Raw genomic sequence first — 17,028 nt, 5'->3', positions numbered from 1 at the left:
TGAGCCAGTATTGGAACTATGGGTTGGGGGAAGGGAGGGAGGGGGGAAATAAAGAACTTAAACCACTGAAAATGAAATCTGCAGAAAAGATGTACATGTATTTTTCCAGTTCTAGCTCTTATCTGCTGGTGTTTGTCTTTTTCCATTCCTCAGATCTGTGTGTCCTCACTCCCACAGGTGCCAGGGGGATTTGCAGGATTTAGTTTAATTCACGGTTGCTGCGAAATGTTACAAGAATTGCTGCTACTGCTTTCCCAAGTCAGAACTTAACTGGGCTGCGTTTTTGCTTTTCCTGCTGCTGCACAGCCAGGGCATGAGACATTGCTAAGACCAGAAAGCCACACACAACCCCAGGTGTTTTCAAAGAAAGGGACATTTGTTGGGTTGTCTGCACACCCTTCCTCTTCTGCAGTGGTTAGCTTGAAGGTGTTGTCATTTCTGAAGCCGTAACAAGCTCCTTGTGGAATTCACACTGTGCATTTTCCTGCATGTTATTTTTCAGAGGCAAGGCTATACTATGGTTCTCTTTTCTCCTTGTTCCTCCCTATGTGAGCTTTTGGCATCTTTATCAAGGATGGCACTTCAGCAAATGCTTAACTTGATTGCACTGCGTAGACTCGAAGATAGAAAAGGGCTTAGGCACTCTTGAAAAGTATGAACTGAGGCAGGTGTTTAATGCTTTCTAAGATGCAAACCAAGCAAGTGCTTTCTCAGAAAGATTATTCACAATTGGGTTTTACTATATATATCAAGACAGAGAAAAGCGGGAAATAGCTGCATAGCAGTGGATTTGTAACAGCTTCTCACGTTTATGGTTACTTGTCACAATAGCGTTTTCAGCTGAATGCAGGATAGGGCAATGCTGGATCCTAGGCTTGTGCCTTCCTTCTTCTTAATGGGCATGGGGCAGACAGTACTGGGTGTTGAGCAGCCCCCAGCTCTGTGCACAGCTCTGTCCAGCCTTGCTGTGAATCTTTGTTCACTTTGCCCCTCTTTGTCTCTTTTTCCTTCTGTGTTTGTTTAAACTACAAAGACTTCAAAGGTGGGGGCTGGCTCCTGCTCTGTGTTTGACCCTGCCTGCCAAACCTGGGGCACCTGCTGCCCAATGGCATGTCAAAACGTTTTGGTAATACCAGTAATTATTAATAAATTTATCATTTGCCACTTAATCATCTGCAGCTTGGGACTGTCAGTGTATTTGAGGCTGACTCACCGCCATAAATAAGAAAAGTCTGAGAGGTTCTTTGTGTTTGTTACTGATGTCTTCAGTGATGGCTCAGGTGCTGGAGATTGAAGCCCGCCTTACGGACACTGTTGAAAGGTGCCAGAAGTGTCTCAAGGGGAAAATTCAGATAGAAGCGTGCAGTTCCAGGGCAGCATCAGAAAAGTTTGGCTTGATGTCCATACAGCTTTAGTACAATGTGGACAGTCTTCTGCCTTTCTAATGTGTATCAGTGCTGCTTTTGCGTTGATTTTGGTAGTATATGAGAATGTAAGTGGGCTGAGACATTGGTCTTAACTTGCACGTACTGCAAGCTATGTTCTCAGCTGTGAGGCTATATGCATAATACTTTCTGCCTGACATTAGTCTTCTATTTGTCTTTTGCAGCACTTTTACAGGCAGTCATAGCTGGTGATCTGCTGAAGGTAAGTACAGAGTACTGAGTGTCCTCTTTTTCACAGCTTTTTGCAGGTCTGAAATATTGTAAATTTTATCACACCTCTGCTCAAAACATAAATAGACTGCTGCAAGGATTGCTGGCAAGTGCCATTTTACAGCCTTTCCAGGAAACCCTGAATATTAGGGGAACACATCAGTCAGGTGAGGTGTGAAATTCAAGTGAATAGGATCTGGTGTTAGACAGCATCTTTCAGCCCAGGATTCATAATGCATTGCACTGAGCAATTTGTCAGTTACTAACAGGGAAATTACTATACTGGCAAATGCAGTGCTGCACAGCAGGGTAGTTCTGACACAACCTTACACGGTAAAGGATATTTAATGACACTGAGTTTGCTGGCCAAGCCCCTGGAGTTGCTGGAGACTTCTTAACTTCTACCAAGGCAGTTGCTAGACCAGGTAGAATAAACCTCAGCTTGCTGTTTTATCATCTGATGGATGTCTCAAAATGTGTAGTGTCCTGGTATTGTCTGATATTGGGAGGAAAAAGTACCCGTGCAAAAATGTTTTGTGCCCAGAGTCTGAAGTTCCATTTCTAACAGTTACTCAGGCTGTGTTTTTCAGTAGCCATGTCAGGATTTGAAAACACACCCTCGAATTTGGATGGGGACTGTGATTAATGATTGCAATTTTATCTGTGAGAAGCCAGCTTGGAGCCATTTGTAAAAATGACAGTACTGTTAGGCCAACTCTTTGCCTGGAGGTGCCCCTTCTATACCTCCGACAGTGCACTTGTGTCTGCAGCATCTATGGAGCAGTTCTTCAACCAGAAGTCATAAAAATATTGTCCCCTTTCTGCAGCTTGAAAACTTTTTGCTCAAGTTTACTTTGATAGGGAAACTCTTCCCTTTCTTCAGATGTACTGCATCACAAATTATGTCCCCTCTGTTGCAATCCTCTCCCTCTTCTCTGCAGTGATGTGCAGTGCATTTCCTCTCCTCCCCTGATTTTGCAACATTTCTGAGACCTGTCAGGCTGTTGTTTCCTGCCTGTTCTTACTCAGCACAGTGCTTCTCCCTCTGCCAGCCCCAGGTAGGGGGCAGAAAGTGAGAATGGCAATGTGGAGCACCTGAACCCCACCTCTCTGCAGATTTTTGAGTTGAAGTTGTCTGGTTTAGTGAGAAAGTGTTTGTCTTCTGTGCTGAGGAAAAATAGGTATTTTCAGTAGAGAAGCCAGAATTTTCTATTAAATATGTGAATACTAAAACATCTCAACAGCATCACCAGAAGCGGTTTGCAAGCATTGCTAGCAAGCAATAATTCATTGCCAGTGGAGTCAAAATGACTCATTGTTTAGAAAATACAAAGTGCTTTTCTTAACTCAGATAATTGTCAGTACTTCCAGTTTCAGACATTTTTTCATCAAGGCCTAAAAGTTGGCTTTTTAGTAACATTTTTTTTCATTTTATTCCATTTTTGTACTGCCCTGCTATGAAAATTAGTAAATAATTTGTCTGAGAATTTGTTTTTCTGCTCCTCGCATCTTATCCTTCTGTGTTTCTTTTTTTTTCCCCAGTTCATAGAATGCTGTAAAAAAGGAGCCAATTTGTTAATCCAAGGACCTGATCGCTGCTCCTTGTTGCACCATGCTGCCAAAACAGGGCATGGCGAGATTGTGAAATACATCCTGGAACATGGTGAGTCACAGTGGGCAAATCCACAGAGATCTGTTCTTTGGCCAAGTGTTAGCCAGTAAAACCACACCGTGTGGCTGGAACTACCCTCAGTTGTCTGCCGTCACCCTCAGCTAAAGGTCCACCTGCAGAACATTGTGAGCAGGCGGCTAGGAATGTGGCATCAATGCCAGTGATGGCTCCAGATAAAGGGAAAGTGTGGAAATGAAAATAAAGACAGCTTTTGAGGAGGGTGGGTGTTTTCACAGTTGCAGCAGTTGAGGGGCTGTTAAGAAACAGTGTGATATTCTAGCTGGAACCTCTAGCATAGGAATCCTCTGAACAAATTTATTTTTCATTTAGACCATATATTTTAGAAAGCACCTAATCTCCATTAAAGCATTTACATCAACAGAGAGTCCATCCAGCCATTAGTATGTTATTTCAATATTTAGTAAGATGCTGGTTAGGAATATGTGCATTTATTCGTAGACTGGATTCACTTAGCTTTGCTTCCAACCCTTCATTATTCTGTCTCTGTTAGATTCAATAAAAAAGTTATCTCTGTTAGACTTGATAACAAAGATTTGTGATCTCCATTCCATATTTATATTTATATCTATATTTTTATTTTTATATATTTATAGGCTGTGATCATGTAATTTCCATTTTTTCCTTTTGATTCTTTTTACCTTTGCTAGTAACAGCATTGCAGGCATCCTTATACAGGCTATGCAGCACTTTGTGTGTGTGTATGCATTTGATACAGTCACATTTAGGAGTTTCTGCCTGTTGAATTACTGTAATCTTGTTCACTGATTGCTGGAGAGTAGCACAGTAATATTGTTGCTAAAGTCCCAGTCATTATGCTCCTGCACTCTAGGAAATATTTTCTGGTCTTCTAAACATTCTTGTAACTCTTCTCTGATCCCTCTTCAAAATATCAATGGCTATTTTGACTTCTGGATGTCAAAATCAGCTATGTTATTTCTGCAGCAGTGTTAGCTCTAAACACAGAGACTGCCTCTGGCAATTGGAATAAGTGTTAGCTAATGCTTGAAAGTTACTGCAGAAATTGTACAGGGAGAAGAAATAAGCACAACTCAGGAACAAAGAAGCAATAATCCATCTGTTAACATTTGTGTTAATTGGGGTGGGATTTAGTTTGAGATTGACTCCTAAATTTATGTGTCAAGCTATATGTTTACATACAGGTGTCAGATAACCTGTGGGTCTAAGTTCCTGTACTGTCAAGAGAGATCTGTTCATTTGCACATGTATCACAGAGGTACTAGAGGAGACCTATCCTCTTTCAGTGGAAGTGAGGAGGGCATCTTTAATAGCAGCAGACTTCTAGCATGACTAGCTCAAGGGAGACCCTAGTCAAGGTAGTTATTGGAGCCCAGCGACTGATTCAGCTGACAGTTACCTGTGCACTTTGTTCATTTACTTAAACATAACTATGGGCTGTATCAAAAGAAGCATGACAAGCAGGTCAAAGGAGGTGATCCTGCCCCTCTACTCTGCTCTTGTGAGACCTCACTTGGAGTATTGTGTACAGTTCTGGTGTCCTCAACATAAAAAGGACATGGAGCTGCTGGAGCAAGTCCAGAGGAGGACCACGAGGATGATAGGAGGACTGGAGCACCTCCCGTATGAAGACAGGCTGAGAAAGTTGGGGCTGTTCAGCCTGGAGAAGAGAAGGCTGCGTGGAGACCTCATAGCAGCCTTCCAGTATCTGAAGGGGGCCTACAGGGATGCTGGGGAGGGACTCTTCATTAGGGACTCTAGCGGTAGGACAAGGGGTAATGTCTTTAAACTTGAACAGGGGAACTTTAGGTTAGATATAAGGAAGAAGTTCTTCACAGTGAGGGTGGTGAGGCACTGGAATAGGTTGCCCAAGGATGTTGTGAATGCTCCAACCGTGGCAGTGTTCAAGGCCAGGTTGGACGGAGCCTTGGGTGGCATAGTTTAGTGTGTGGTGTCCCTGCTCTCATGGCAGGGGGGTTGGAACTAGATGATCTTAAGGTCCTTTCCAACCCTAACTATTCTGTGATTCTATGATTCTATGATTCTATGATTTAATGTCATTTCCCTTGGATACCCAGGACATCTGCATGGGTCTACAAGGTAGCACAAAAGGCGTGTAGGAGGCCCATGATAGACTGGCAGCTGAGGCCAAGCAAACATCCCTCTCATTCCAAATGCATCCCAAGGCTTGTCTGTAGGGATATCAAATGGCACAAAATGTCTTGTGTGTGGGTGTCCTGGGGTCAGCTGTAACAGTTATTTGTGTCCTTCTTAGTAGCTGATGCAGTGCTGTGTTTTTGACTTTAGTCTGAGAACAATGCTGGTAACACTCTGGTGTTTTTAGTTGCAAGGTAATGCTTAACCTGATCAAGGACTTCTCAGTCTCTCATGCCAGTAAGGAGGGGCACAAGAAGCCAGGAGGAAGCAGAGACAGGACACTTGACCCAAATTAGCCAAAGGGGTATTTCATACAACAGCACATCAGGCCCAGTATATACACTGGGGGCAGTTACTCAGAAGGCTCAGATTGCTGCTCAAGTCTGGCTGGTTATCAGTCGCTGGGTGGTGAGCAATTGTACTGTGCATCACTTGTGCTTATTGTTTTTTTTCCCTTCCCCCTTTTAGTTTTATATTTTCTCCCCTTGTTGTTTCCCTTATCATTATTGTCATTATTATTATTAGCATTAGTATTATATTATATCTTAGTTACTAGACTGTTCTTATCTCAAACCATGGGGTTTACATGCTTTCGATTCTCCTTCCCATCATTCCTGGAGTGGGGAAGGATGGGGGAGAGTGAGTGAGTGGCTGCATGGTTCTGACTTACTGGCTGGGCTTAAAGCATGACAGAGGGCAACTGAACTGTGCCCGAAATACCAGACCGAGGGTGGCTGAATTGCTCGTTTACTCTTTTATGTGTAGATGACTACATATAGGTAGCTAAGTTGGCCTTAAATCCAAATATTGACTAGTTTTCTTACCAGTTGTAACAAGCCTTACCAGTGCTAACTCTAACTCCTATTTAACTTCTCTGGATTATGTCATTAGTCACAGTGATTATATACGTGCCTCTGAATTTTGTAGACAGTCATAATTTCACTTAATTTTCTTACTGCCTCTGGTCTCTTCTCACACTGCATGTGACCTGTGCCAATTAACTGTCACGGCTGCTTCACCAGGATTTTTCTTTGAAGCATATACCTTAACTTAGTCACAGTCTAACCCAGTCGCCATTTCTTTAGTGAAGGTTTAAGATGAGATCAGTTAATCTGGTAAGGATGTGAGCAGGCAATCCATGGGAATTTTTGAAGTGAATAGAGACATGTGAGAGATTATGGACTATGGATTAGACAAAGAAAATCAGAAGGTTGAGCAAATGGCAGCTCAGTTCCTCTCTCTCCCCTTTATCCTTAAGGATGGCAGAAAGCTTTTGCAGCTTTCCAGACATATGTCCTCTGGGCTTCTCCAAATGCATTGTTTGTTTAACATTCTCTGGGGATCAGAGAGTGCATGGGACAATGCTCTAAGAGAAGAAGAGAAGCCTCTGGTCTCCTCTCACCAAGCAATTAATGAAACTACTTTCTACCCTGGGCACTTCTTAGTCACAAACAAGCTCTCTTGCTGAATCACCATCATCATAATGCTCTTGGGTTTTTGTTGGTTTTTTTTTTTTGTTGCATCTGGCATCTTCTCAACATTAATTACTCTATTAGACCCAATGCTACTAATATCTGAGGCTTTCCCTGTATCTAGCTTCTCATTTCTGCTCATATCCACCCTTGATAAAAATGAGGTTTACTCTTGTTCTGTCAGTTACCTCTGCACAGCTACACTTCCTCTGTAGCTTGCCTGCTTCCCATGCATGGCTGGAAAAAGTTAACAGGAGTTCCAGTGTAAAATACCCTCCAGCACACAACACAGAAAACCTATTATTAATGACACAAAGAAAATCTTCTGAATATCTTTAAAAAAACACAGCAACAACAAAATTGCACAGGAGAAAAATCACCTCATCAGGAATTTGAACTGCCTAGTTTGAAAATAGCAGAGTAAATCAAATACAGTACAGGAGTGGGGCCCACAGCACTGGCATTATGAAGGAGGGAAAATGCTATAGTCATGCTGAGGCTCCATACAGTGGAGATGGTTTTACGCTTTCCTCAAACATGCAGGGTATGTTAATATGAGAGCTTGTCCTGTGATCTTGATGAGAATGATTTCAGATGTTGAAGGGAGGAAAATAACCCTTCTTAAATTAGAAAAAGCAGAGGTGAGTCATACAAGGAGACTGCTGTGCAGTATCGCCAGATACTTAGCAGTGGACTAGCTCAAGCCTAGAATAGCAGCTGAAGCACCAATGTAGTAGATGTCAGGACAACAGCTGCTTACTGCTGCAGGAACAGTTGTGTTGGCTGCTGTTCCTGCAAAACAGTTCCTCCCTGTTCCCTGTGCAGGAAGGGCAGATACATAGACCTATCTGTTGTTCAAGAATGCCTTACTAAATTAGAGGTCTTTTGCTTGTAATAAGAAGGTCACCTTTTAAGATCTGTCTGTAGCTGGGCTAAGAAACACAGCTAGAAACCGAAGGCTGATGTCAGTAGGTATCAGAACCACATCTGTTTATTGCGGCAGTCAGCAACTGTCTCACACCCTAATGCATACATATTAGGGAAGAGTTAACTGTTTACTTGCTTAACACAAACAAGATTAAGGAAGGCTTAAGAAGCTCCATCAGAAAAAGGACCTCCTAAATCCTCATCTGTATTTGGAATTGAACTTGGCTTTGAGTCTTTACCTGGCAGTTGTGAACTACTTATTATTTATAACCATTAAACACGACATTCTGTTTGCCTCCTCCTCTTCTCTAGGGGCTCAAAGGACAAGCAAGAATTCTGTATTTCATCTAGGGTATTTTAATTTTAAACAGAAGAAAAGAAAGTTGTTTGCAGTTGCCTTAGGAGTTTGTGGTGGGAACTTCTGATAGAACAGTCAGTAAAGCATCCCATCCTGAACATTTCAAACCTCAATGTCCTTGATCCATTACATAGCATCCTCTGATAAGAAAGTCTTTTGTTACTCTTAGCACTATAAAGTCAATAGTGAAGAGCTGATACTGAGTTTGGATTCAAATCCTGACCAGATTCAGGAGTTTCAAAGAAAGCTTTTGGAAAGCAGATTTTGCCATGACAGACACATATGTCAGGGACAAAGCCTTGAATAGTCATCAGAAAGATTGAAGAAGAGCGTGTTTGCCTGACTTTTGCTAGTATGTCTAGATTTGCAGAATGATTTTAGGTTTGTAGAGGGTCCTAAGCAGAAAACAGCTTAGTTTTCCTAGAAGGTGCAAGGTACAAACCAGTCTATTTTAATTTGCAAGTTTACCAAGTTAGGTCAACATGGTTGAGACACAATTATGATGGAAGGCATGCTCCCATAACCCGACTACTATCTATGTTCCAGAGGAAATTCTGAGTTAAGGGGGACTAACAGTACTAACCAGACATTGTTAATCTTCACATTGGGTAAAAATGAGGAGTGGGGAGTGAGGGAAAGGCTTGAAATAGTTCTGACTTTGCAGATTACTGTTATTTTAAAAACACTCCTCTTTGAAGGTAAGTAACCGAATTCAATTTTGTCCCCCAGATAACAACCTCAGTTAAGCAAAGAGGATTTTGATAGATAAGCACCCAGAAATGTTGATAATGTCCAACATTACTGCTTTAAAGTAAATACCCTTCTTCCCTAGTTCTATGAAGGACTGACAGGACAAGCGCCTGGTAGGGGTTAATAACTATGGGTCTCCTGTGGGTAGCTGTAACCACATCCACTGGAGAGCGCAGAGTGCGCTGTTGTCCTAGAGGCCTTTTGGACTGCAGGTGCTGTATATTTTGGAAATGCCTCTGAAATATGGTCATTTAGTCTGTCTTTTATGTTGTAGTGAGCTCAGCTAAAGGGCAGCTGCTTTTGAATGTCTCCTTCCCTTCCCTCCTCCCATCCCCAGCTCAGGCTGCTTTGCCTCCTGAGAAACTGGAGAGGGGCTTTGGTGTAGTGAAAGGGGGCAGAAGGAGAGAAGGAAAGTTAATAATTCTACACTGACAGTCTATCAGAGATGTTATTGTGATCTCAGCTGGGCTTCCCCTCAGTGCGTCATGCTTTTCAGCTCCTTTCATGCGAACTTTTCCCCCCCGTCCCCATCCTGCCATTCTTTAGCCCCCCAGACTCTCTCTCTCTTTCTCTCTCTCTATTTTTCCTCCCTCCACCTCTCCACACATTTCTATCTTTTGTTTTTATTTCCTCCCCTGCTGTTTTCCTTGATAGAAATCTCACTCATGCATTTCCCTTCCGGATTTCTGTTGGGTTATTTTGTCCTCTCTCTCTCTGCGCCTTGGTCCCCTTTTCTTTCTCTGCCTCTTGTCCCAGAGTAAAACAGTTGCCTCCCTGCTGGGTCAGGATGACAGTGCTGTTAGCTTTCCCAGTGCCAGCCCTTCCCACATCTGTGCAGCTTTTGTCCCAGGGCAGAGGGGGATTTGGAATGGTCGGTTGGCAGCGCCAGGGAGACTGATGTAAAAATGAGGTCCAAAAAAGAGGGGAAAGGGAATTAGGAGGAGGGCGTGAGATGGTTTAAGAGAAGCACAAGTGAAAATAAAATAGTAAAGGGCGCAGCTTAGGCTGTGCGTGAGTTGGGGCATTCCAGCTCCAAAGATAGGCCAGAAAGAATGAAACAAATGAATCCTGGTATCATGTTGTGCTGCTAATCGATTAACTTCAATATGTGGCCCTTATGTATGACTAGGATGGATTTGGGGCACTCCCATGAAATGCTTTATTTGGGACAGTAGCCAGGAGGGTACCCTTCACACACAGGTGCGATGTACCTGGCACCTCCTCAGGTTTGTACTCACAGGCTGCCCACTCAGTCCTCAGTCCTCAGCTCCTCTGTCCTAGCCATGCTGTTTCTTCCTGCTCTAGACCAGTTTTCCTTCACCCTTGTTTTCCTATCTCTCCATACCCATTCTGCTGCATCTTCTCCTCTCTTTCAGGTCATATTCTTCTCATTTCTCTCTATTCTTCCTCCGAATGTTTGAACATCTTTTTTCAATTACTGGGGCAAGTACCTCTATGCCCAATGCAACCAGCACACCCTGTTCCACCTTTGCATCACAATCTTCCATGTCCCACCCATGAACAGAAATAATAGTTTACTTGGCAGTATCTTTTCTAACACATTGAAGGCCATTCTTGGTTACCTATTAGTGGAAAGTGTCATTGCAACAAGCCATGGGAAATTGCCTCTATTTTTGAGGGAACATGGATTTCTCCTATGAGATGTAAAGCAGCCCTTTTTTTTTTTAATCTGTGTTTTTATTTAGGGGTTTTTTTGTTTGTTTGTTTGTTTTTAGTTGCACAGGCATTATCTTTCATAACAACAACAGGCCCTGCTTAGCCCCCTGTATCCTTCTTCGTGCTTACAGGAGCCAGGGGTCTTGAGCGATTCTTCACTTTGTTAGGGAGGAGTGAACACAACTGTGGAGATGAGGATATGTGGCAGTAGAGTCAGGGTGCTGTGCATTAAAAATTGACAGTAGCTAAACAGCTTGGAGAACTGCCATGATAGGTATGCAATGCCCTGTGCATGGGGGACTGAGCATGCTGCTTTTTTGAGCACCTCTTTCTCCTGCTGACAGAAGAAGCAGTGAAGGAATTACCTGCAGCTCCAGGAGCCGAGGCAGTCAGCTGCCCCCAATGATACTGAGTGTGTGTGTTGTAAAAGCAGTGAGGGACAGACTGCTCTGATCCACTTTAACACAGACTCAGTGTGAAAGGAGTGTAGAGAGGCTGTGTGTAGGCCTTTGTAAGCAAGTAGTGTGAAATTCCTCAGTTTCAGGTGAGATTTGCTGTAAGCTCTTGAGGACTCTTAAATTTCAAAGTCAAAGTGTGCTGAAGAGAAATATTCATGCATAGGAAAGAAAATTCATATAGTTTCCCTGTTCCCCTTGCTAACTGCACCATACCAACTGGCACTACGCTTCAGAGTACTGAAGAATAATACAATAGACTGCAAAGGGAAAAGTTTTTCTTGGTTCAAATGCTATCCAGATCATAGCATTTCCATATCACTGTAATTCAGCAATGGAATTTGCTGCTATAAACATCTGCCTGTAGTGAACATCAAGGACAAAAGAACATTAGCATAAATGCATCATTTGGTCCCACTTAACAAAAATCTTTTCTGTTTTTCTTAATCTTACTTTCCTGATCATTGCTAACCAGCAGAGTACAGGATTTGCATATCAATATAAAGACCGTTGGGAATATTCCACCCTGATCTACATTCTGTATAACGCTATTAAATGGAGTAGCACAGAGATGTCATTCAGGACAGAATTTGGCTAATTTCAACTTCCTAATGACATTCTCCCTCTAGTATTAACAATAGATTTTAACTTGCAATATATCAGGGTTTCCAATATATCAGCATTTTCAATACCCCGTACTTATGTGAGCCACTTAATTGAGCAAGGTGAAGAGTAAGAAAATAAACTCCATGAATATTCATTCCCAGTATAATTTAGAAGCTGCTACTCCCTGACGCTGACACTCCAGCAGTGACTGTGCATTTGGAATTTTGTTCGTGCAAGGGCTCGTCCAATCAAATATTGCCTTGAAGTTTGGCATATTTGTGTAAATTGTGCTTTAGTTGGCTTCTTATTCATGTTTTCACCAGGAATCTTGTTATGGTAGTTGTACTCTTCTAGTCACGCAGACAAGTGCTGTATGACATATCTGACTGTCTTTTGCAGGTCCACCTGAATTACTGGACATGACAGACAGCGAAACGTGAGTACAACCTACCCTGCCCTTCACATTATGTGCATTAGCCTAGCAGACTTCTCTTGTTTTTCATGTGCAAAATTTAAAATAAAAAAGTGTGTAAAATGGCACAGCTCTTCAAAAACAGGCAAGAAAATAAGAGTCCCCCTAAACTCAAACAACAACTACTTCATATGTGGCTTTCCTGGACTAAAACAAATGTTTCTTGTATTCTGTAAAGAACTTCCTCTCTATCGCTTCCCTTACCTTCTTAATCTTTCTAGTGGAACACAAATCCTGCATTTTGCTTTGATGTTTCTGGCATCCAGTTACTAAGGGACCAACCTAAAGAGTAAATTCCAGATGTCAGGAAATTGCTTTTCTTGCTCTACACCTTTTCATCTGTCCCTTCATGATTCATCCAGGGTGCTCTGCCTTAGCTGTCCCAAGTAGCCACAAGCTGTGCAGTTATGATTTCTCTCAAGCAGTTATAACCTGAATCACCTCTGTTATTATTAAAAAAACCCAAACAAACAACCCAAGCCCACCACACTTTTTCCAATTCCAAACTGCTCTATGTCTTGTTGTATAATCAAGGTGTCACAAGGAGTATGTAAGGGAAGCATGAATCATCCTGGGAAGTGTATGAAATATATGGGAAGCAAAAGTCGCCTTCGTCATATGGGTTAAACCCACCATTCCTCATCCCACAGTGCCCTCCTCTGCTAGTGGATAACACCAGAAAGGTTCAGCACCAGATGCATGTATGCCGTCCGGGAGTGGTGGAGTCTGGATGAACAAACTGTTTCTCTTCATTCAGTAGCATAGCACAGCCTCTGAAATAAAGAGCAAGTGAACACGGCTATGAGGGCTTCCCTTTACAAAAGTTTCTCTGCTGCTAATGCTTGAAAAGGGAAGGTTCAAGCTGTAACTGGCAGCATGAATCAGTCTTTTGATCCTTAGGGGAAAATCAGACAGTATCCCATTCTGAATCTAGTTCTCATGCAGCAGAGGCAGATTCATTACAGGGTTGCCTGTTAATATTTCAGCTTGCCCTGTTGTGGACTGAAGCTGAAATTCCTTTATGCACTTCCACCTTCTGGATGGGTGGGTAGGCAGGTGTAAGATTTGACCTACCACACATATTTCTTCTCATTTGTTATTTTGGAGGTTATGTAATGGCCCTACTTGTTGGATGCTAATATTAAGGATACCTTTTCAACCCACTCAAAGCATACTTTCTTTCTCTTCCTAGAAAAATCTAGATAGGTTTCTTTAACCTTTTTACTACAATCAGTCTCAGAATCCTATTACTCATAGTCCCAGTCTGAGAGAGGAGCTTTGCAATAAACCTGTTCCCACAGCTTTCTCTTTTGAAAAGCCTGTGTTCAAGATTCCTCAGTAGCTTAGCAGTCCAGAGATGGAAAACAAAAACACAACTCTTGCTCTCGTACATCCAAGAGCAGGGTATCAGAACTAGGCCACCAAGTACACCAGTTATGCCTTTCATGGGCAGGATTTTTCTACGAAAGAGTGAGGCTGAGGAAATTGAAGGAATTGAAGAAATTGCAGGAAGAAACAAACACTGGTGCTGTTTTGCCTGCTGTGAAATAAGAAGGTGGCTAGTTTGCCTTTGCAGCAGTTAGCAGAACTGGTGGTTGGATGGGACATTCAGTCCTTTGAACACATAAAACCAGTGCATGTTTCTTTCCCACCCTCAGAAGTTTTTTGTCTGCTATTTGTGCATTGCAGGCTTTCCTACTGAGTCAAAGGATGTAGATGCTGAGGGAGAGAGTGCACAAGTCTACCTCTGCCAGCAAGAGGGAACCTTGCAGAAATACAGCATACTTCTCTGTTCTCTGCATCTCATACTTCATAAATGTAAAATGGTGTGATGTGTCTCACTGCTGGTTTCTGTACTTTGGTCTAGGGGTGAGACAGCATTACATAAGGCAGCCTGCCAGCGCCATCGTGCCGTCTGCCAGCTCCTGGTGGATGCAGGAGCCTCGCTGAGAAAGACAGACTCCAAGGTAACCCAGGCTCATCAACCACTTATAAAATACTGCAGCCAAGCAGGACTGATCAGCATCCGTCCCTGCTATTTGCATGATTGAGTCTTCCTCGTCTGTGCCAAAAGCAGCAGTTTTTATAATAAGCCATTTATTTTTTTAACTCTATTAATTTAAACAAGTACAAGAGACTTCAGTTCAGAACCCAACTCAGGGGTCATCTTCACCATAGTTAGAGCCTGGCCTTAAACTCTATGGTGCATTGGTTGTGAATGAGGTATCTCTGTGGCACATCCTTCTCCTCCTGTGTGGTCAGAAGAGAGGCCTGTGGGCAAGGACCGCCTGGGAGAGCCTTGGTTTGTGATTGTATAATGTCTGTGAGGCTTCATTATTATGGCTGACTTGTTTTGTGGGGATGGCTAACCATTTTCTTTTGCCCTTGCTTACCTCTATGCTCACTGATGTGACACAACCCTCTCTCGGTGTATATTTAGCTGAAAAGGAAGTCTGGGCAAAATTAAATCCTAGGAATATTCACTTAGGAACCCGGTCCGGAAGCTGCCCCTCTGGCATTTCTGAGTGCACAGTGGTCATAACTGAGAGGTGGTTGTATCACTGGATTCCAGAGTCAGAAGCACCTTTGCTGCAACAAGACAATAAAATTCAATTCCTACCATGTTATGTCACCTCTACGGGGACATAGATCACCTCTTCTTCAGATGAGAGCACTGTACATGACAAAAAAATAATTCCTGCAACAGCTGAAATCCAGACAAGTGGCTTCTGATTTGTTAATCTTCATCTGCCTAGAAATCCAAGGAGCAGGAGTGTGTTTGTTACATTTGTTACATTAACTTGTTTCCAATATTTTTTCATAGTTCAGGATCAAGACTTGTGGTCCAATTCAACAGTATCTGTAAGGTAGCTCAGATAACAAGGTAGCAGATTGATGCACTGAAAATTGATCAGTGCTTGAGGTAGAATGGGACATGTTGAACTCATCTCAGATATTGGGCACATACTTAGCAAAGTGTGTAGTCTCTGAAGTGTACTTTTCAAGTGGTAGTTACAGTACTGTGAGACATATTCATTTACTTAAGGATCGGAGCCATAGAATGAAAAATCAGTTCCAGCATGTGAGTCCTTCCATGTGATGTATCAAACAGCATCTCCTTGCAGAACTTCATGATTTTTCCTAAACCACACAAGGACTTTGAAAATCTTCAGAATCTCATGACTGATAGAAAAACTTAACACGAACCTGTACAACAAATAAGTAAATTGTCTAAATTTGTTTCTGTCCTTCCTGTAGTAACTTCTCTGGGTCGTGCTTTCATCTGTTCTAAATATGTTAGCACAAGAATTTCTCTTCCTGTTTCTTAATTATAGGGTAAGACCCCTCGTGACAGGGCTCAGCAAGCTGGTGACCCAGATCTGGCTTCCTACCTGGAGAGTCGACAAAACTACCAAATGGTTTCCCATGAGGATCTGGAGACAGCAGTCTGAAGCCTGAAAATGTCAAAGAGGATCCTTGGAAATCGCAAACTGCACCTGAGGCACTCGGGCATCGTGTGAGGAAGAAGCTGATGGAATCAACGTGTCTCTCGCTTTCGTGGAAAATACTTGAGGACATGCCACCAGTTTCTAAGGGCTACTGAGTCTTGCCACGGAACGGTTAGGTTCCATAAGTTAGCCCATGATGGATAAGGCGGGACACTCAAAGGTCTGTGGAATCCATGGGCCACGGAAACTTACCTTTATTGCTTCCAGCAAGTAGCATGAACTTCTCCCATGTTCATCTGTACAATTTATTTAAAAAAGAAAAGAAAAAAAAAGGAAAGAAAAAAGAGGGTGTGTGGGAGCCAAACGAACTGGGACATTAAGACACCCAACCAAGTTTCCTGCATTCCTTTCTTTCTTCCATTCCCCTCACTTCTCGTCAGTTAAATAGTACCTGTTATCTCTGTGTTAAGTCTTCAGAAATGGTCAGGCAGTAGCAAAAAATTTGAGGAGCTCTGGATGCCCTTAGGAAAAACCCAGTATTTTTACTGGCTGCATTCCCTCCCTTGCTGTTCTCTCGGAAATTGCATCCTCAGTGCTCAACCACCACGGAGTTTTCTCACTTATGGAAAGGACTCTGCCTATTGCCTTGTTTCCCAGGGTGTGGGGCACAGTTATATTTAAAGCAGTAACAAAACCTAATCTCCACATTGTTGCTGTGCACACAGTTATGGTATCCTAATGGGACAGTCATTTGTATGGAAATGATTATATAGGATATACCATGTTGTATGGCAAAGCAGAAAGTTAACAGTAAGATTTCTCATGCCACTATTGTGTGTATACTGACTGACACCTGGTTTAGCTTTGGTTTCAGGCCTGCCTAAAAGTTGATAGATATTTTTTAATTTTGAAGAGATGGGTTTTACACAGGGGAGAGATCCTTCATAATCCATCGGTGCAAGACGGAGGGGGTTCTTATGGACTGACTCATGGACCCAGTCCCCTTCACATAACAGCTGGAGGTAGGAAAGAGTCCTAGAACATCAGTGGTCAGCCTAGGCTTGCTGCTGTCAACAAATAAATGAGCACCACCTGGTTGTGCTTGGAATAGGAAAATCTTCTTTATCTGAACCTGTAAACTTTCTGATTCCCTAAGGGAACAAAGTTTCAGAGAAGCTATCCCCTTGGAGAAGGTAAAGCAGCAGCTTTTTGCCTTGTTACCCACTATAGGCTCGGAAACATAAAGTTGCTTAGCCACTGTAAAGGCTAGCCGTGTCTTCTGTACTCGTCTGTTCTCTGTCTTACCTCAAAGATTATAACCATGAAAGAAGAGAAAGCAAATATACATACACACAGGCACAAGCAAAATGTTCTCCTTCAG

General features: G+C 42.6%; 1 protein-coding gene across 1 annotated transcript in view; it reads left to right on the top strand.

Annotated features, from left to right (window-relative positions):
* Positions 1 to 16,105, top strand: part of DGKI (diacylglycerol kinase, iota) — a 116,898-nt gene extending 100,793 nt beyond the window's left edge. The window contains exons 27-31 of the mRNA XM_010024426.1: positions 1,610 to 1,647; positions 3,198 to 3,318; positions 12,126 to 12,162; positions 14,066 to 14,165; positions 15,534 to 16,105. Of these exons, the coding sequence (XP_010022728.1) occupies positions 1,610 to 1,647; positions 3,198 to 3,318; positions 12,126 to 12,162; positions 14,066 to 14,165; positions 15,534 to 15,650 (413 nt within the window). The 3' untranslated portion in view covers positions 15,651 to 16,105. The remainder of the gene's footprint in view (positions 1 to 1,609; positions 1,648 to 3,197; positions 3,319 to 12,125; positions 12,163 to 14,065; positions 14,166 to 15,533) is intronic.
* The last annotated feature ends 923 nt before the right edge of the window (positions 16,106 to 17,028 follow it).

Source organism: Nestor notabilis, unplaced genomic scaffold (assembly GCF_000696875.1).
Source record: "Nestor notabilis isolate BGI_N333 unplaced genomic scaffold, ASM69687v1 scaffold6211, whole genome shotgun sequence".
Taxonomy (NCBI): domain Eukaryota; kingdom Metazoa; phylum Chordata; class Aves; order Psittaciformes; family Psittacidae; genus Nestor; species Nestor notabilis.
This window is presented reverse-complemented; position numbering and strand designations above follow the sequence as displayed.